The 18,973-nt window shown below is 32.1% G+C and overlaps 3 protein-coding genes across 3 annotated transcripts in view; all 3 read left to right on the top strand.

The window, feature by feature from the left end:
• mag (myelin associated glycoprotein) overlaps positions 1-18,973 on the top strand; it is a 33,819-nt gene that overhangs the window by 13,883 nt on the left and 963 nt on the right. The window lies entirely within an intron of this gene.
• LOC114477824 (sialic acid-binding Ig-like lectin 14) lies at positions 3,157-11,161 on the top strand. Its single transcript, XM_028470447.1, has 3 exons — positions 3,157-3,288; positions 10,367-10,765; positions 10,845-11,161. Exons 1-3 carry the CDS (start codon positions 3,228-3,230, stop codon positions 11,159-11,161), a joined length of 777 nt encoding a protein of 258 aa, XP_028326248.1. The 5' UTR covers positions 3,157-3,227.
• On the top strand, positions 14,586-18,672 carry LOC114477642 (uncharacterized). The gene is made up of 4 exons (XM_028470087.1): positions 14,586-15,064; positions 16,653-16,758; positions 16,849-16,915; positions 17,832-18,672. Exons 1-4 carry the CDS (start codon positions 14,845-14,847, stop codon positions 18,159-18,161), a joined length of 723 nt encoding a protein of 240 aa, XP_028325888.1. The 5' UTR covers positions 14,586-14,844; the 3' UTR covers positions 18,162-18,672.

Here is an 18,973-nt window from a genome sequence, read left to right as displayed (position 1 = left end):
TTTTACATCATGCACTATATTGCCAAAAGTATCTTCTGCCTTCACTTTGCATAGGTTGAGCAACCACTGAAATGCTCCATGATTGTTGGGTTGTGAGGCTAAATGCTTTCAATGGGAGGTTCTGGTGTAAACAGTTGCTTTTTATTAAATGTAAAAAAGTTATTTGGACGTGGATTTGTCAAAGCCTGGTTGCACGAACCAAGTTTTAGGAAGTTAGGAAGGTCTAAGGGTTCTGTGGAGGAAAACCAAACTCAAAATCTCAGCCTTGGTTTCTTTAAACTCCAACAGGTGGCACACTTTAATACCCCACTGCGTACAGTAATTTTTGTACCTCACAAGCCATGGATGTAGAGTATCTGCTTGGTTATGGAAGCCCGTTCCATGAATGACTTTTTCTGAAGATAATCTGACTCTGGGTACATATCTGTAGATGTATTATTTAAAGGTACTTTTGGTAGTATACTGCTTGCGAAATTCCATTTGCTTATTGGAGCCTATACATAATGCATTGTTTGATTACAATTTCTATGGCATACAATAATTTAGGTATTTTTGGGGGGGATTTCTTAAGGTTATAATACTTATTTATGATGCACAATATCTTCTGTCCCTGAACTGAATTCGGCTACAGTGGTTGAACGAATTGATGAGAAAATATTTTCAAAAACCCCACAATTTTTTGAAATTTTTCAAAAATTTTTATGTCCCTCAAACAGTTCTGAGTTTTGACTGTAATTTAATGAATCTACACTTTTTATTAAGACATTGCTCTGTTCAATCATTGTTAAAGAAGGATTTAACATTTACTTTACCAGCTTTCATCGATCACCTGTCTACACAAAACGCCACGTTATTGAACGCCTCATAGTTTTATGAGTATGTTTTTCCTAAAAAGAAATATGTATGTCTCACTCAACCTTATGTCACAGAGTGGTTTAATTGAAATCTGTAAGCCAATAATTGGTGTTATTTTTTTATTTTTTAATTTATGGGTGTCAAAGCAATTTACATAAAGTTTTTTTTAAAACTGAAAATTCACACTGTTTTTGCATTGATAATGTTTGCTTGCGGTTTTTATTTCAAATGAGCCTTTGAGCAACATCATCTGTCAACTGCTCCATGCAATTGTGAATAAAGTTTTAAGAAAAACATGAAAAGGACTTTTTTTTCTTATTTACTTTTAATATAAACCAAAAGATGTGTATGTGTATCTCTTTTGTATGTGCATGATTCTCTTTTTCTTTAGGCTTTGTTTTTCAAGTGACTTTGACAAGATCACATTTACTCTAAAGAAGTAAAAATATAACTAATTGTTGGACAATATTGATGTGGGATTGATTTTTACATCTCTGTGTGGGGTTAGTACATTGGCTGTGTTTAAAATGGCATACTGGCGTACTATTCATACTACGTCTGACATCAGAATTAGTATGAAGTGTGTTTACATTAAATAGTATGGAAAGGTTGAGTACTCGAGAAACACCCGCATGTATACTATATTGGGACATTTGCACGGTGGGCACACTAGTCATACTCGACCGGCCAGCGAAATGTAAAATCATTTTGGGACCGGCTTCAAGCTAAAAGTCAAACATCCCACTTTCAAAACAAAAGCATCTCTTCTTGGCTTCCATTCGTTTTTAGAACTTTTGTAAATAGGGCTCTTATTTTGAAGTTAATGGGAAGTTTTGTCAGTAGAACAATGGCGAGTCGACAGGAAATGTGTTTCCTTGAGTTTTGTAAATCAAATGTCCACATGTTGATATTCTACTTGGAGAATCAACAGAGATATTTAACCTCAGTGTGCTTTGGGTTTTTGTCGTTGTAGGTTGGAAATGCATCTTGGGAAACTTGGAAGTATACTTCAGTGGGAACAGTCTTCCTAACCATACTTATAGTATATAGTAGACAATACATACTCTTTGAGTTTGTAGTGCATAGTATGGATTATGACATTTCAAACACAGCCATTGTTTCCCTCTGAGACGGCCCAGCACATAGTGGCAGGATGTCAGATGCAGGCAGGCTCTGCCTATGGAAAGTCATAACTAAGTACTAAAGAGCTCTATGTGTAATTATTAAAGAACAGGCTATGTGGGGCAGGCAGCACACATACTTACTCTTCTGCTAATGCTAAAGCTAATAGAGCCTTGAATCCTCCTCGTGGCAGCTTAGTGAACAACAGGAGTGTCTCTAAAGGGCAATGGATATATGTTAAAGCTGTCATTCTTTTTACAGCATATTAAACTTATAAATTCATTTCAATTGAGATTAAAATGTGACGATTAAGATCAATGAGATTATCAAAACACTAGCTGAAAATTGGGACCTCAATAAAATATTAAGTAACTATAATGGACTGTTTTTTAAAATAACTGCAATAAATGTAGCAATACTGTATATAAGCAACGACATTTAGATCATGTTTGATATACTCGTACTTTGCCTCTGAACAAAATGAGTTCATCTAATCTTGTACTTTGAGGAACATGATCTCTATTTCAACCATGATATGCTTTTTTTTCCTTCTTCTTTTTTTTTTTTTAAAGTGTAGTGTCCGATATTATGCAATATAATTTGTACAAACAAGTACTCAGTCAATTCCATTACTTGTGTTCAAATGAAGAAAGAACAGAGTGTAATTTCTTCAACTTTGTTTTTTTTTTTAATTGAAATGCACAAAAATTTGCTTATTAGTTCAAACTAGGTAAAGTCTTTGTTATGCATTGCAAAAAGAAAAAAATGATACTCATGAGGGTATGTTTTTGTTGAAATATAATAAAATGGTGTCACTGAAGAAATTACACAAATCACCCATAACATTATGACCACCACTGATGGACATAAGGGATACAATGGACAGCATGTGAATCGAGATGTGGTGAAAGTAGAAATGTTAAGTTTTTTTTAACTTTTGGTTGAGACTAAATCCCACATTTACAAAAGTTTGTTTTGCAGAACACTGAATAAGATATTTAATAGTTTTTCTTTCTCCTATAAGTATTGATTGTATAAACTGACACTAAAAGTCTAATGTGTGTATGCATGCGCTGTTTTATCAGTGGATCATAACTGGCTACATGTTGAGAAACTTCCTTTTTTATTCTTAGCCAGCGAGTGAATAGAGGAAGTTTGACTTCAGAGCAGAACGTCAGGAGGAAACAGAGACAAGTAGACAAAGATTAAACCAACCAACCTGTGCATCAGGAGTCATCTGTGTATTCACTATGTCAAAGATATTTGCTCTCATATGGATCCATCTGCTTTGCTTTTTGGGATGCAGCACAGGTATGCACATTATTATCTGGATTTATAAGGTTTTGTAACAATTTCATTCTTACCAGTAGAATTACTCGAGATATACCACTGCTGTGCTTCAGAATTCTACATTCAATATACTGTACAGTATTCATGTCAGTAATGTTGCAAACTCAATCATTCCGAATTGTAAATCCGATAAAAGCTGTCAGTTTAAAAAAAATAATAATTTTGGATGTAAAGCGGTATATATAGTAAGGCATAAAAATGGAAAAAAATGTGATTATTTATTTATTTTTTTTAGAAAAGGCTATTGCTAGCCTTTAAAAACTTGCGCAAATATGATGTGCACACTTGAAATGGGATGAAAATGCAGTAAAGCATGAAAAATGAGAAAAAATGAAAAAAAACAAAAAAACACCCAAAATCAGAGGTAAGGCTATAGTAAGACAAAAATGAAAAAAAAATTGGATTGTTTTTTTCTGAGATAAGGCTATCATAACACCCTAAAACTAGTGTAGATATGATGTGCACACCTAAAATGGGATGAAAATGAAGTAAAGCATAAAAAATGAAAAAAAATAAATAAAAAGTTAGAAAAAAACAAACACCCAAAATCAGAGGTAAGGCTATAGTAAGGCATAAAAATGAAAAAAATGAAAAAAATGAAAAAAACAAAAAAACATTTTGAGATAATGCATTCATAACAGCCTAAAACTAGTTCAAATATGATGAGCACACTTAAACTGCGATGAAAATGCACTAAGCCATGAAAAATGAGAAAAAAGCACAAAATGAGAAATGTGGAAAAAAATGACAAACCCAAAATCAGAGGTAAGGCTATAGTAAGGCATAAAATTTAATTTTTTTTAAAAACATTTTTTTCTGAGATAAGGCTATCATAACACCCTAAAACTAGTGTAAATATGATGCGCACGCTTAAAATGGGATGAAAATGCAGTAAAAAATGAAAAATGAGAAAAATAAATAAAAAGTTAGAAAAAAAAAAAACAAACACCCAAAATCAGAGGTAAGATTATAGTAAGGCATGAGATTTTATTTTTTTTTTATTTTATTTTTTTCTGAGATAAGGCTATCATAACACCCTAAAACTAGTGTAAATATGATGAGCACACTTAAAATGGGATGAAAATGAAGTAAAGCATGAAAAATGAGAAAAAATAAATAAAAAGTTAGAAAAAAAAACAAACACGCAAAATCAGAGGTAAGGCTATAGTAAGGCATAAAAATAAAAATTTAAATTAAAATTTGAGATAATGCTTTCATAACGCCCTAAAACTAGTTCAAATATGATGAGCACACTTGAACTGGGATGAAAATGCACTAAACCATAAAAAATGAGAAAAAAGCGCAAAATGAGAAATGTGGGAAAAAAAATGGCAAACCCAAAATCAGAAGTAAGACTATAGTAAGACATAAAAATTTTTTTTTTTTATTTTTTATTTTTTCTGAGATAAGGCTATCATAACACCCTAAAACTAGTGTAAATATGATGCGCACACTTAAAATGGGATGAAAATGCAGTAAAGTATGAAAAATGAAAAAAAAATAAAAACAAACACCCAAAATCAGAGGTAAGGCTATAGTAAGGCATAAAAATGAAGAAAAAAAAAAAAAAAAAAATTTGAGATAATGCTTTCATAACACCCTAAAACAAGTTCAAATATGATGAGCACACTTGAACTGGGATGAAAATGCACTAAACCATGAAAAATGAGAAAAAAAGGGCAAAATGAGAAATGTGGGAAAAAAAATGACAAACCCAAAATCAGAAGTAAGACTATAGTAAGGCATAAAATTATTTTTATTTTTTTTATTTTTTTATTTTTCTGAGATAAGGCTATCATAACACCCTAAAACTAGTGTAAATATGATGAGCACACTTAAAATGGGATGAAAATGAAGTAAAGCATGAAAAATGAGAAAAAATAAATAAAAAGTTAGAAAAAAAAAAACAAACACCCAAAATCAGAGGTAAGGCTATAGTAAGGCATAAAAATGAAAAAAAAAAACAAAAAAAAAAAAGAAAATAAAAAAAAATACAAATTTTTTGAGATAATGCTTTCATAACGCCCTAAAACTAGTTCAAATATGATGAGCACACTTGAACTGGGATGAAAATGCACTAAGCCATGAAAAATGAGAAAAAAGCACAAAATGAGAAATGTGGAAAAAAAAATGACAAACCCAAAATCAGAAGTAAGACTATAGTAAGGCATAAAAATAATTTTTTTTTTATTATTTTTTTTTTCTGAGATAAGGCTATCATAAAACCATAAAACTAGTGTAAATATGATGCGCACACTTAAAATGGGATGAAAATGCAGTAAAGAATGAAAAATGAAAAAAATAAATAAAAACTTAGAAAAAAAAAAACAAACACCCAAAATCAGAAGTAAGACTATTGTGAGGCATACATTTTTTTTTTTTTTTTTCTGAAATAAGGCTATCATAACACCCTAAAACTAGTGTAAATATGATGAGCACACTTAAAATAGGATGAAAATGCAGTAAAGCATAAAAAATTTGAAAAAATAAATAAAAAGTTAGAAAAAAACAAACACCCAAAATCAGAGGTAAGATTATAGTAAGGCATAAAATTTTATTTTTTTTTATTTTTATTTTTTCTGAGATAAGGCTATCATAACACCCTAAAACTAGTGTAAATATGATGAGCACACTTAAAATGGGATGAAAATGAAGTAAAGCATGAAAAATGAGAAAAAATAAATAAAAAGTTAGAAAAAAAACAAACACCCAAAATCAGAGGTAAGGCTATAGTAAGGCATAAAAATGAAAAAAAATAAATAAAAAAATAAAAAATTGAGATAATGCTTTCATAACGCCCTAAAACTAGTTCAAATATGATGAGCACACTTGAACTGGGATGAAAATGCACTAAGCCATGAAAAATTAGAAAAAAGCGCAAAATGAGAAATGTGGAAAAAAAATGACAAACCCAAAATCAGAAGTAAGACTATAGTAAGGCATAAAAATAAAAAAAATTTTATTTTATTTTTTTTCTGAGATAAGGCTATCATAACACCCTAAAACTAGTGTAAATATGATGCGCACACTTAAAATGGGATGAAAATGCAGTAAAGAATGAAAAATGAGAAAAATAAATGAAAAGTTAGAAAAAAAAAACAAACACCCAAAATCAGAGGTAAAGCTATAGTAAGGCATAAAATTTTTATTTTTTTTTATTTTTTTTATTTTTCTGAGATAAGGCTATCATAACACCCTAAAACTAGTGTAAATATGATGAGCACACTTAAAATGGGATGAAAATGCAGTAAAGCATAAAAAATGAGAAAAAATAAATAAAAAGTTAGAAAAAAACAAACACCCAAAATCAGAGGTAAGGCTATAGTAAGGCATAAAAATGAAAAAAACAAAAAAACATTTTGAGATAATGCATTCATAACAGCCTAAAACTAGTTCAAATATGATGAGCACACTTAAACTGCGATGAAAATGCACTAAGCCATGAAAAATGAGAAAAAAGCACAAAATGAGAAATGTGGAAAAAAATGACAAACCCAAAATCAGAGGTAAGGCTATAGTAAGACATAAAATTAAATTTTTTTTTATTTTATTTTTTTTCTGAGATACGGCTATCATAACACCCTAAAACTAGTGTAAATATGATGTGCACGCTTAAAATGGGATGAAAATGCTGTAAAGAATGAAAAATGAAAAAAATAAATAAAAAGTTAGAAAAAAAAAACAAACACCCAAAATCAGAGGTAAGACTATAGTAAGGCATAAATTTTTTTATTTTTTTTTAATTTTTTTATTTTTCTGAGATAAGGCTATCATAACACCCTAAAACTAGTGTAAATATGATGAGCACACTTAAAATGGGATGAAAATGAAGTAAAGCATGAAAAATGAGAAAAAATAAATAAAAAGTTAGAAAAAAAAAAACAAACACCCAAAATCAGAGGTAAGGCTATAGTAAGGCATAAAAATGAAAAACAAAAAACAAAAAACAAAAAAAAAAAAAAAAAAAAAAAAAAAATTTTTGAGATAATGCTTTCATAACGCCCTAAAACTAGTTCAAATATGATGAGCACACTTGAACTGGGATGAAAATGCACTAAGCCATGAAAAATGAGAAAAAAGCGCAAAATGAGAAATGTGGAAAAAAAATGACAAACCCAAAATCAGAAGTAAGACTATAGTAAGGCATAAAAATAATTTTTTTATTATTATTTTTTTTTTCTGAGATAAGGCTATCATAACACCATAAAACTAGTGTAAATATGATGCCCACACTTAAAATGGGATGAAAATGCAGTAAAGAATGAAAAATGAAAAAAATAAATAAAAAGTTAGAAAAAAACAAACACCCAAAATCAGAGGTAAGGCATAAAATTTAATTTTTTTAAAAAACATTTTTTTCTGAGACACGGCTATCATAACACCCTAAAACTAGTGTAAATATGATGAGCACACTTAAAATTAGGATGAAAATGCAGTAAAGCATAAAAAATTTGAAAAAATAAATAAAAAGTTAGAAAAAAACAAACACCCAAAATCAGAGGTAAGGCATAAAATTTAATTTTTTTAAAAAACATTTTTTTCTGAGACACGGCTATCATAACACCCTAAAACTAGTGTAAATATGATGAGCACAATTAAAATGGGATGAAAATGCAGTAAAACATGAAAAATGAGAAAAATAAATAAAAAGTTAGAAAAAAAAAACAAACACCCAAAATTAGAGGTAAGACTATAGTAAGGAATAAAATTTTATTTTTATTTTTTTTCTGAGATAAGGCTATCATAACACCCTAAAACTAGTGTAAATATGATGCATACACTTAAAATGGGATGAAAATGCAGTAAAGCATGAAAAATGAGAAAAAAAAAATAAAAAGTTAGAAAAAAAAAACAAACACCCAAAATCAGAGGTAAGGCTATAGTAAGGCATCAAAATGGAAAAAAAAAAAAAAAACATTTTGAGATAATCTTTCATCACGCCCTAAAACTAGTTCAAATATGATGAGCACACTTGACCTGGGATGAAAATGCACTAAGCCATGAAAAATGAGAAAAAAGCGCAAACTGAGAAATGTGGAAAAAAAATGACAAACCCAAAATCAGAGGTAAGACTATAGTAAGACATAAAAATAATTTTTTTTTTTAATTTTTTTTTTTTCTGAGATAAGGCTATCATAACACCCTAAAACTAGTGTAAATATGATGAGCACACTTAAAATGGGATGAAAATGCAGTAAGCATAAAAAATGAGAAAAAAATAAATAAAAAGTTAGAAAAAAAAACAAACACCCAAAATCAGAGGTAAGGCATATGAAAGTAAAAAAAAAAAAAAAAATGTTTTTTTTTTTTTTTTCTGAGATAAGGCTATCATAACACCCTAAAACTAGTGTAAATATGATGAGCACAATTAAAATGGGACGAAAATGCAGTAAAGCATGAAAAATTAGGAAAAAAAAGTTAAAATTTAAAAAAAAAACAAAAAAAAACACCCAAAATCAGAGGTAAGGCTATAGTAAGGCATAAAAATGAAAATATATATATATATATTTTTTAGACAATGCTTTCATAACGCCCTAAAGCTTGTTCAAAAATGATGAGCACACTTAAACTGGGATGAAAATGCACTATAAGGCATGAAAAATGAGAAAAAAGCGCAAAATGAGAAATGTGGAAAAAAAAGACAAACACCCAAAATCAGAGGTAAGACTATAGTAAGGCATAAAATTGATTTTTTTTTTTTTTTTTTTCATAACACACATCATAACACCATAAAACTAGTGTAAATATGATGAGCACACTTAAACTTGGGTGAAAAGCGGTAAACGAAAAATAACAAAAAAGTGACAAACACCCAAAATCAAAGGTGAAAATGCAGTAAGGCATGAAAAATGAGAAATAAGTGGCAGATGAGAAAAAGTGACAAACACTAATAATCAGAGGTAAGGTTACAGTAAGGGATACACATTGGAAAAAGTTGGATTCTTTTTTTTTTCTTTGGAGATGCCAGGGATTGAACTATGAATCTCACATATGAACAGCGTACACAATACCACTGAGCTACTTATCCAGGGTTGCTAAGAAAACTAGTGCAAATATAATGACAACACTTAAACTGGAATTAAAATGCATCAAAGCAAAAAAAAAATTAGAAAAAAGCAGAAAGTGTAAATTGAGAAAACATTTTCATACACCCAAAATCAGAGGTAAGGCATCAAAATGAAAAAAATAAATAAATAAAAAAAAAAAAAAAACAATCTGAGATAAGGCTATCATACCACCCTAAAACTAGTGCAAATATGATGGGCACTTAACCTGGGTTTAAAATGACCTAAAGCATGAAAAAAAAAATGTGGAAAAACACAAAAAACTATAGTAAGGCAAAAAAGGGGACATTTTGGAATAGCATATTTCTGAAATAAGACCTTAAAACTAGTTCAAATATGAGGATCAGCTTTAAACTGGGATGAAAAACCAATAAGGCATGAAAAATGAGAAAAAAAAGTGGAAAACAAATTTTTTTTTAAAAAAAAGTGACAAACCAAATTTCAGAGGTAAGGTTATATATAGTAAAAATTCAGGGATTTTCTTTTTCTAAAACTAGTGTAAATATGATGAGCACAATTAAACTGGTGTGAAAATGTTACAATTCTATGGCTTACACTTAATCAATAAAATATGTTTCATATCAACTTCTCCCACTACCTGTCAGTTCTCTTGAGGACCATCTTTAATATAAAATAACAATAAGAATATTTTCATGGATAAGGAAGCCTAACAAGGATTCGTTATCATACCAGATGCTAACAGTAAGCTAACACAAGAGGAAGGGTACGTTTATTAGGTTATTTATTTCAAGCTCTTTATTTGTGATTAATTCAATTTTAACTTAAGTAATTGAGAACATAATTGTTATTGACTTTCACTGGAAAAATATAATAATTTTAATTAGAAAAAAATTCCAGTCACTGTAATCATAATTGAGTTGTAATGGAACATGGATCATTGAAGATGTAATTGTAATTGATTGTTGGTCTGACTTGCTGATACACATGCTCTCTCTTTTCTTCGGCCTCCTCAGGATTTTCAGGAGTAGAAAGTTGTGTCAACGACTTTTGTGTCACTCTCAGTGAACATGAACTAAGAGCAGAAGCTGGACTCTGTGTAGTGATCCCCTGCACCTACAGTGTTCCCAGCACGTTCACACCACAGCAAATTGTTTGGTACAAGTGCAGTTCACAGGAATTTTGTAACTCTGACATTATATTTCACTCACTTAAGCAAAAGAATAAACCTAAGCAAGCATTCATTGGAAGAGTGTCACTTTTAGAGCCTGACATGCAGAAGATGAACTGCAGCATCATGATCAATGATCTCACTGTGTCAGACACTGGATCGTATCAGGTCAAAGTGATCGGCCGAATGTCAGGACGAACTGAAAGGTTTCATTTCCGACCAAAAACAACTGTGAAAGTTACAGGTACAGTACACTAAAATATGTCTATTCTTCATCCATGACAGTCAAATATCTACCCTTACTAACAGAAAATCTTTCCAAGGGCTCCAGCAAACGCCCACACTGCTGATTCCAACACTGACGGAGGGAGAACAATCAACGCTCACATGTGTCAGTCCTGGCCTCTGCTCTGGATCTGATCCTGAAATCACTTGGATCTGGAGCGGACTGGGAGAAATAAACTCAGACAACCCAGGAAACAATATGGAAGTAACTACTTTCAAACAGAACTCAACTCTGACCTTTAATTCTTCAGCGGAGCACCACGGGGTCAACGTCACCTGCAGGGTCAAGTTCACAGGAAATATAATCACGGAGAAGTCCTCCACTGTCAGTGTGATGTGTGAGTGGAATTTATGATGCTTTAATATTTGAAATCTGGTGTGGTATTTCAGAAAATTTGGTAACACTTTACTGGAAGCTTTGTTCATAAGGCTGACAATACGCTGGCATTATGTCATTAGCATAAATAAGGTGTAATAAGGGCTGTTGTTAAGTGTTGTTCTCTAAATGATGACACCTTTGGAGCTATGTTGGCATTTTTTGGGTTAAGTGGAGGGATAGAGTGGGGTTAAAGTAGAGATAGGCAAGTTTTATCACAGCGAGGCCACAAAAATGTGACTGTCAGATCCGAGGGCCACGTTATCAAGCATTTAGAATAATTACCAATCTGATCATTAATACATTAATACAAGAACAACAAAGGGTTCGTGCACGTGTTTTTGTTGCTGCTTTGTATATTTTGTTGCTATTTTTGTAATCATGTGTTCTTGGAGTCATTTTGCGTATTTCTGTTGTGGTTTTGCATGTTTTTGGAGTCTTTTTGTGATGTATTTCTTTCTGTTATTTGTTTTCTGTATTTGTTGTTTTGTGTGTTTCGACAGTCAAGTTGTGTATTTTTGTTGTCATTTTGGCATGAAAATTGAGAAAAATGTTCAAAATCAAAATCAGAGGTAAGGCTATAGTAAGGCTTGAAAATGGTGAGCACTCTTAAACTGGGGCGAAAATGCAGTAAAGCATGAAAAATTAGAAAGATATTAAAAATGAAAACATTTTGGATTTTTTTTTTGTGAGATAAGGCTATCATAAGACCCTAAAACTAGTGCAAATAACATGTGCACACTTAAAATGGGGTGAAAATGCAGTAAGGCATAAAAAATTAGAAAAAAGTGGCAAATGAGAAAAAAGTGACAAACACCCAAAATCAGAGGTAAGGCTTTAGTAGAACATAACATTTTTTTAAATTTTAGGAATTTTTTCTTGAGATAAGGCTATTGCTAGTTTCTAAATACCGGGCCGCACATTTCTGGTACAGTTGTTCTCGTAATGAACTCACAGAAAGCACCGTCACATCTTCAATATTTTTATTGAACTCTTTAAATTCTATAAACAACACCATTTGGCTTTTTGTCAAAGTAATAAAAAAAAAAGCAGCTTCAAGTTTAATTGAATAATAATCACAGCACCTGCTGGTTAAAAAGTGCAAGAAATAAATAAACTGAAAAACATCACCAATTCCTGGTTTCATTAAATTAAGTGACGGCACCTTCTGGATTTTTGTGCAAGACATTAAAAAAAAACACAACTAGCTTCAGTTTTTTTTTTTTTTCTTTTCTTAAAAAAAAAAGGCACAGTCACAGAATCACACACCTGCTAGCATTCTGTGCAAGAAATGAAAAAAAAAAACAACTGAAAAACATGACCAGCTTCCGATTTAAATAACAGTATCAGCACTTGCTGCTTTTTTGTACAAGTAATAAAACTTACAACCTTACTTCAAGTTTAATTAAATATTAATCACAATTAACCCTAACCCTAACCCTAACACCCCAACCTAACCCGGCTCCCAAAACAAATCGCCAAAAAATGCATTTCAAGAAGCTGGAAGGAATATAAAGCCCAACATAAAACCCAAAATAACACAAGTACACAAATTACAAAAATACACTAAATTACTCCACTAAATGACACCAACCACTCAATCAGAATCAGAATCAGAATTCCTTTATTTATCCCAGGGGGAAATTGCTTTTGTTCCAGCTGCTCAAGAAAATATCACAAATAAAAGAATAAAAGTTAAACAAAGATGAAAAAAATAATAAACGTTAACAAAGTGACAAAAACACAAAAAAAAAAAAACATTACTGAATAGCTCCAAAGGCACATAAACTGTCACCAAAATTGCATAAAATGACAGGAAAATAACAAAAAAAATTTAAAACGTGATCATGAAAGCGCACAGATCGACAACAGAAATGCAGAGAATGACAGAAAAATATGCATAATTACAACAAGAACTAAAAAAAAAACCACACAGAATGTCTAAAAACTAACAAAATAACAAAACCAGAGACAAAGACAGTATTAATGCTCACATTGGTCATTATTCTAAATGCTGACATAAATATTGATAATGTGGCCCTTGCTGTGATTGAGTAGCACATCTCTGTCTTACACCATGGAAGATTCCATTACATTTTGGAGGAGATCCAAATTAATACCAAATAGTTCTAGGTCAGCTTCAAAAATCCAAAAATCCATTTTTCTCATCATATGCAAAATTTCAAAAATAACTGAGAGTCAAATGAAATTATTTCCTCAGTTCCCTATGTTTATTTTCATTGTGATTGGATTCATGTTGCGCGTTTCATAGAGATTTTTTTGCTTTTTTAAAAAAAATGAAGGTGGGGTGCATGCATTTTTACCAAGTGTATCATTATTAATGGTGATGGAAATTTCTTAAAAGTGTGAATGATCCTGTTCAATGATCAGGATCACTGATCCAGAAAACTGACAATATCTGGACAAGTCTTTATTATTGTCATGTTCTGTTGGTTAGGTTTAGTTATTCTGTGTCTTTGTTTATTTTGAGTCTAGTCTTGTGTTAACTCTTGTCTGTGTTTCAGGGATTCCTGCTTGTGGCTCCACCCCCCCAGTGATGTCTGTGTGCTTGGTTGGTGATTGATTAGGTCCCTCATGTTTTCACCCAGGTGTGGTCCATTCCTAATCAGGCCCTCCACTATTTAACTGTGTGCTTGGTCACAGTGTGGTTGCTGGTTTGTTGTGTGATGTTGTCAGGTTCGTTGTCTCCCTTCGTGTGCAGTTGTGTCTGGTCTTGCTCCCTGTTGCTGCTCCCTCCTGTTTTGGATTTAAGTTTGTTTGAGGAATAAACATGGAATGGTTCCAAGAACGTTATGTTTCTATCCTGCCTCCATCTCTCCTTGCATTTGGGTCCACAACCACACCGGACCGTGACAATTATTAAATAAAAAAAAAAAACTAAAAACTAAAAACTTTTAAATTAAAAAAAGTCACTTCAATCAAAAATAAATATTTTCAATTAAAGAATTTTTTTTAAAATAAATGCCATTATATGGGTCTTAAATATTTTTTTTGCATTTGAACACATTTTTTTCTTTGACTGAAGTAAACTTTTTTTTGATAGAAAAGTGTTTTTTTTTTTGTTTTTTTATTGAATAATGAAGACACAAATCTACCTCCAAAGAAAAGAGGAGGTTTTGTTCTTAACAGAAGTTTGCACGCTCTCTGAGTCCTCTTGTTTTTAAAGCATTTGGTCGACTAACATGAATCTTCAAAAGTGTCTAAATATTCTTTCTATTATAATAGTTTTATGGAGTTTTGTCTGATGAGAAAAACACTTCACCCTATTAGCTTTGGGTGACTGTCAGATGAACACAATATCATATAAAATCAGACTAATTCTGTCATGGTGCATGCTGTTTTTTTTTTTTTTTGTTCTATTACCCAACTTCCTTTAATCTCATCTGACATTACTGGCTGTCAAAACGAAACAGGAAGTAACTAATAGTGTAGATGCTGATAGGAATAGTAGTCAGGTTGTTGTATGTGGGTTCTTAGGGCAGAATGAGCCTCGTTTTATCTCGTAAACTTTGTAAATATATCTGAACTTGCTTGAAGTGTCTTTTGTATAAGTTTGACCTCCTTGCAGTTGAACTAACGCTAACATCTCTTTATGCTGCTCAGATCACAGACACCCTTGGGTGGTTGGGAATCCCACTGTAATGAAAGGAGATGATGTTAATCTCACATGTGGGGCTGAGAGCTTCCCACCATCTTCTATCATTTGGACTAAAGGTGGCTCCAACTTAACCCTGCAGAGTGGACAAGGTTCACAATCACTGGTGATCCCTAACGTGACGGTAGAAGATTCAGGACTTTATTTCTGCACAGTGAAGTATCTGAACCACACCATGGAGCTCTGTGCTGAAGTGGTCGTGACCTGTAAGTGAGCAGCTCCAAACGCTCAATAACACAAAGACTTTCCTGTATTTGTATCAGGGTTGGGGTCGATTATAATTGCAATTGCATAATTAATTCTTAATTACAATTGTCACATAATTATAATTGTAATAGTAATTGAAAAAACACATTGTAATCGTAATTGAATAGTAATTAATGCTAATGTTTGGTAATGCTAATACTAGGCTGATGCTAATGCTAGCTAGTTTAATGCTATTGCAAGGCTAATGCTAACACTAAGCTAATGCTAATGCTATGCTATGCTATGCCCTGCCCTGCCCTGCCCTGCCCTGCTATGCTATGCTATGCTATGCTATGCTATGCTATGCTATGCTATGCTATGCTATGCTAATTCTATGCTAAGCTGTAGCTGAGGGTGGTTGAACACAGACATGAACATTGAAGAACAGTCATGTAATTTAAAAAGTAGGAACAATTAGTTTAAACTGGCAAATAATGGATAAGATAAATTGTAAATGTAGTTAAATTGACAAAAAAAAAGCATGAAATATGGTGAAAAGATGTTAAAAGTGACATTAATGGGTCAATGTATGCAACTCTAAGTGGAAAAGTGGTGGAAAAGGGTTTATAAATGCTGAAAAATATCTTGAAAGTGGAAACAATGTGCAGAAAAGGCAATGAAATTTGATGGAGAAATGGCAGAAATGGAAGCAATCTAACAAAACGCATTAAAAGGAGATAAAATATGACAAGAAAAAGTGATGAAAATAGGTTGAAAAATGGCAAGTTTGGTGTCATTGCAGAAAAAAGTAAAAATAAGCAAAATTGGGCTCAAATTGTTAAAAAAAAAAAAATATATATATATATATATATATATATATATATATTCTTAGTTTCTTGAAGTAATCTGGCAACCCTCCCAGTGTCTTATAACCCCAATAACCCTGACCCCAAGGTTGAGGACCCCTGCTTTAGGGGTGTCAAACTCATTTTAGTTCAGGGACCAAATACGAACCAGTTTGTTCTCAACTGGGCCGCAGATTATAGGTGGGGGAACAAATAGAACAATTTTAACACAATTTTGCCTTAGTTTTCAATATTAGTTTAAATTATTTCAAAAATTCATGATTTTGTTTCCAGTGTTTTGTGTAATTTAGAGGAATTTTGTGGAAATTGCAAGATTTGTGGAAAAATTGATTGCATTCATGTGATATAAACAAAGGGAAAATTAAAGCCCTGAAAAATATTGTGATGTTTCATTAAATTGGTTAATTTGAAATATCTACAATTGGATTATTTGGTAATTTGCACAACAATTCATGTTTTCTCTGTCCTTTTTACTTTCTCCTGCGGGCCGAATTTGATGCTCTAAAGGGCCAGATTTGGCCCCCGGGCCTTGAGTTTGACACATGAGCTTTCAGAGAGTTCACCTTGATTGTAATGCTCACACATTACTGACAGAATCCAAACTATTTCACACATATTTTAAACAAACTGTAACATTTTAAGGCCACAAAAGCGCAACAAACAACAACAAATGTGACAAATTCAAATTAAGATCCTTGTGAATTAAAATCTACTTTTCTTGTGTTTCTCCATCAAACTGCAGCTCATTCACTTCTGCAGTTGGTTTCAAGACCTGAAGTCATCATTGCTTTTCGGATCGGGGTTCTTTTGTCTGCCGTTGTTTTTGTTTTGGCAATAATCGGCTACAGGTAAATTCTCTTTTGTTCAATCAAATGAGACCAGCGGTCATCGGTTTGCATTAGTCTTTAATACATGTCAAATAAAATGTTTTGCTACAGACGAAAGAAGAAGACCTCAAAGAATTCTGATTGGACGGTGGAGCTGAGCAGTCATGACAACCCACAGGTGAATGGAAGGGTTCTATTGTTCTCAAGGTTAAAACGAAGATGCTAAAATACATTAAATTGTATTTCTTTACTGTTTTTACATTTTAATTACCTCATTTCTGAGACATTTTTAAAATGTAACTTATTTGACATTAAAGTATTAACAATATGTTATTGGTTCACATTGGTTATCTATCAGAAGTCATCCCAACTAAAAAGAAATGGCTTAACACTGACAACTGGGTCAGATTTTGGGCGGCCCCCAAATTAAACACACAAAATGAGTCCAAAAACATATTAAACAACAACAAAAATACATTTTAATAAAAAGACCAACAAACAAAATTACCGAAAAATACACTAAAGGACTCATAATAGACAAAACAACACCAAAACTCCAAAGAAACACACAAAATGACTCCAAACCACACAAAATGAGAGAAAAATATACAAAACGACAACAAAAAACACAAAAATGACCGGAAACTACAGCAACAACAACAATGTATTAATGCTCAGATTGGTCATTATTCTAAATGATATGAAAGTTGCGATCGCATCACATAATCACATTTTTTGACCCCACTGTGATAAAAGTTGCTCATCTTTGGCTTAATAGAATAAAATAAATGTATTTAACTAATATTATTTTTTATTATTTACTGTATGCTTTTTTTCATCTGTCAGGGGGATGAATTGTCTCAACAAGATGTATTGTTAATAGTTTTTAGCAGAAGACACCAATATTTCTATCCAGGAAACACCTGAAAAATAAAAAAAATGATACAAAAAGTGTTGATTGTATTAAACATGGGACATTTTAATAATTCTAGTTTACCATATGATACCCCCCCCCCCCCCACACTCTAACATTTGGGTGGGTTGTGTCCCTTATGCCTTGTCATGTGTACACATGTTTTTCCTTTACTGTGTAGATCTTAGGACAACATGATGAAGATGAAGCCGTGGAAGCTGCAGGATCTCAGGACTCAAAGGATGTGAACCACGCCACCCTGGATTTTTCCAAGATAAAGAAAAGGAGTCCACAGGAGGCGGCAAGATACCACGAAGCACCAAGACGGAGTACGCCGAAATCAAAAAAAGAAGTGACAGGTGTGAGGGAAGAGGAGAGTGGAGATGAAGAGGAAATGTTGGAGGAGAATGAAGAAGAGAAGATGATGGAGAAAGAAACAGAAAATGGTGCTCCGAGTGAGGAGGTGGAGGCCACGTACTGCAATGTGAAGGAGGTCATCGGTGAGATTTAGGGACTGTTGATTGATGCAGTGATAAGAACTGAGGCCAGGCTTTGCTTTTAATGCTGAGTCATCATGACCTTCAACCTTTATTCTTTAGCTGTGTGAACACATTCACTACTCTCAAAATAGAATCCTGTTTATTTATCTTATAAAGACATTATTTAAAGACCAAATGGCTGCATTTCAGTGTTTGCGTTGATCTACTGTAAATAATCCAAATACTGCAGACATTTTCCAACATTCCAAACTAAAAGTTGGACAATATATTGTGCGACAAGGGGGTTCAGATTTATTTTTTAAATCCACACAATCGACTGCACATTGTTATGTATTCCCATTGATCTTGTTGGGTTCTTTCTTCTTTTTTACTATGGATTTTATATTTTGCTCAGCGCTTTGAGATGACATTGTTGTATTTTGCGCTATATATATAAAGTTGAATTGAACTGAATTGAATTGAAAATGTCTTGCCCGTAGCAAGTATGTAAATACAGTATGTTCAGAGTTAAAGTCAAATAAGAGCATGGTTATTTTTCCAACACTGATTTTTTCCAACTTTTTTTTACTTTCCAAATAAACTGTATAGTATCGTTATCCAGAGCTTATTATTGTCTAGGTATTGTATCGTAACTGAATATTCAAAACTAATGTTCTCTTTTCATAATTTTTCAAAATAAAAAAATAATTACACTTTGTTCTTCTTCATAATTCCAGCAAGTTTATTCTGTCTTCTTGTTTTTAAATGATAAGTTACGGTTTTAATTATTCAGAATTTAATTTAATTTAATTATTCTTTCTTAGGAAAGATCTCGTAAGGATAC

This window comes from Gouania willdenowi, chromosome 16, assembly GCF_900634775.1.
Source record: "Gouania willdenowi chromosome 16, fGouWil2.1, whole genome shotgun sequence".
Lineage (NCBI taxonomy): Eukaryota > Metazoa > Chordata > Actinopteri > Blenniiformes > Gobiesocidae > Gouania > Gouania willdenowi.
Note: the sequence above shows the minus strand (reverse complement) of the source record. Positions and strands in the feature narration are given on the sequence as shown.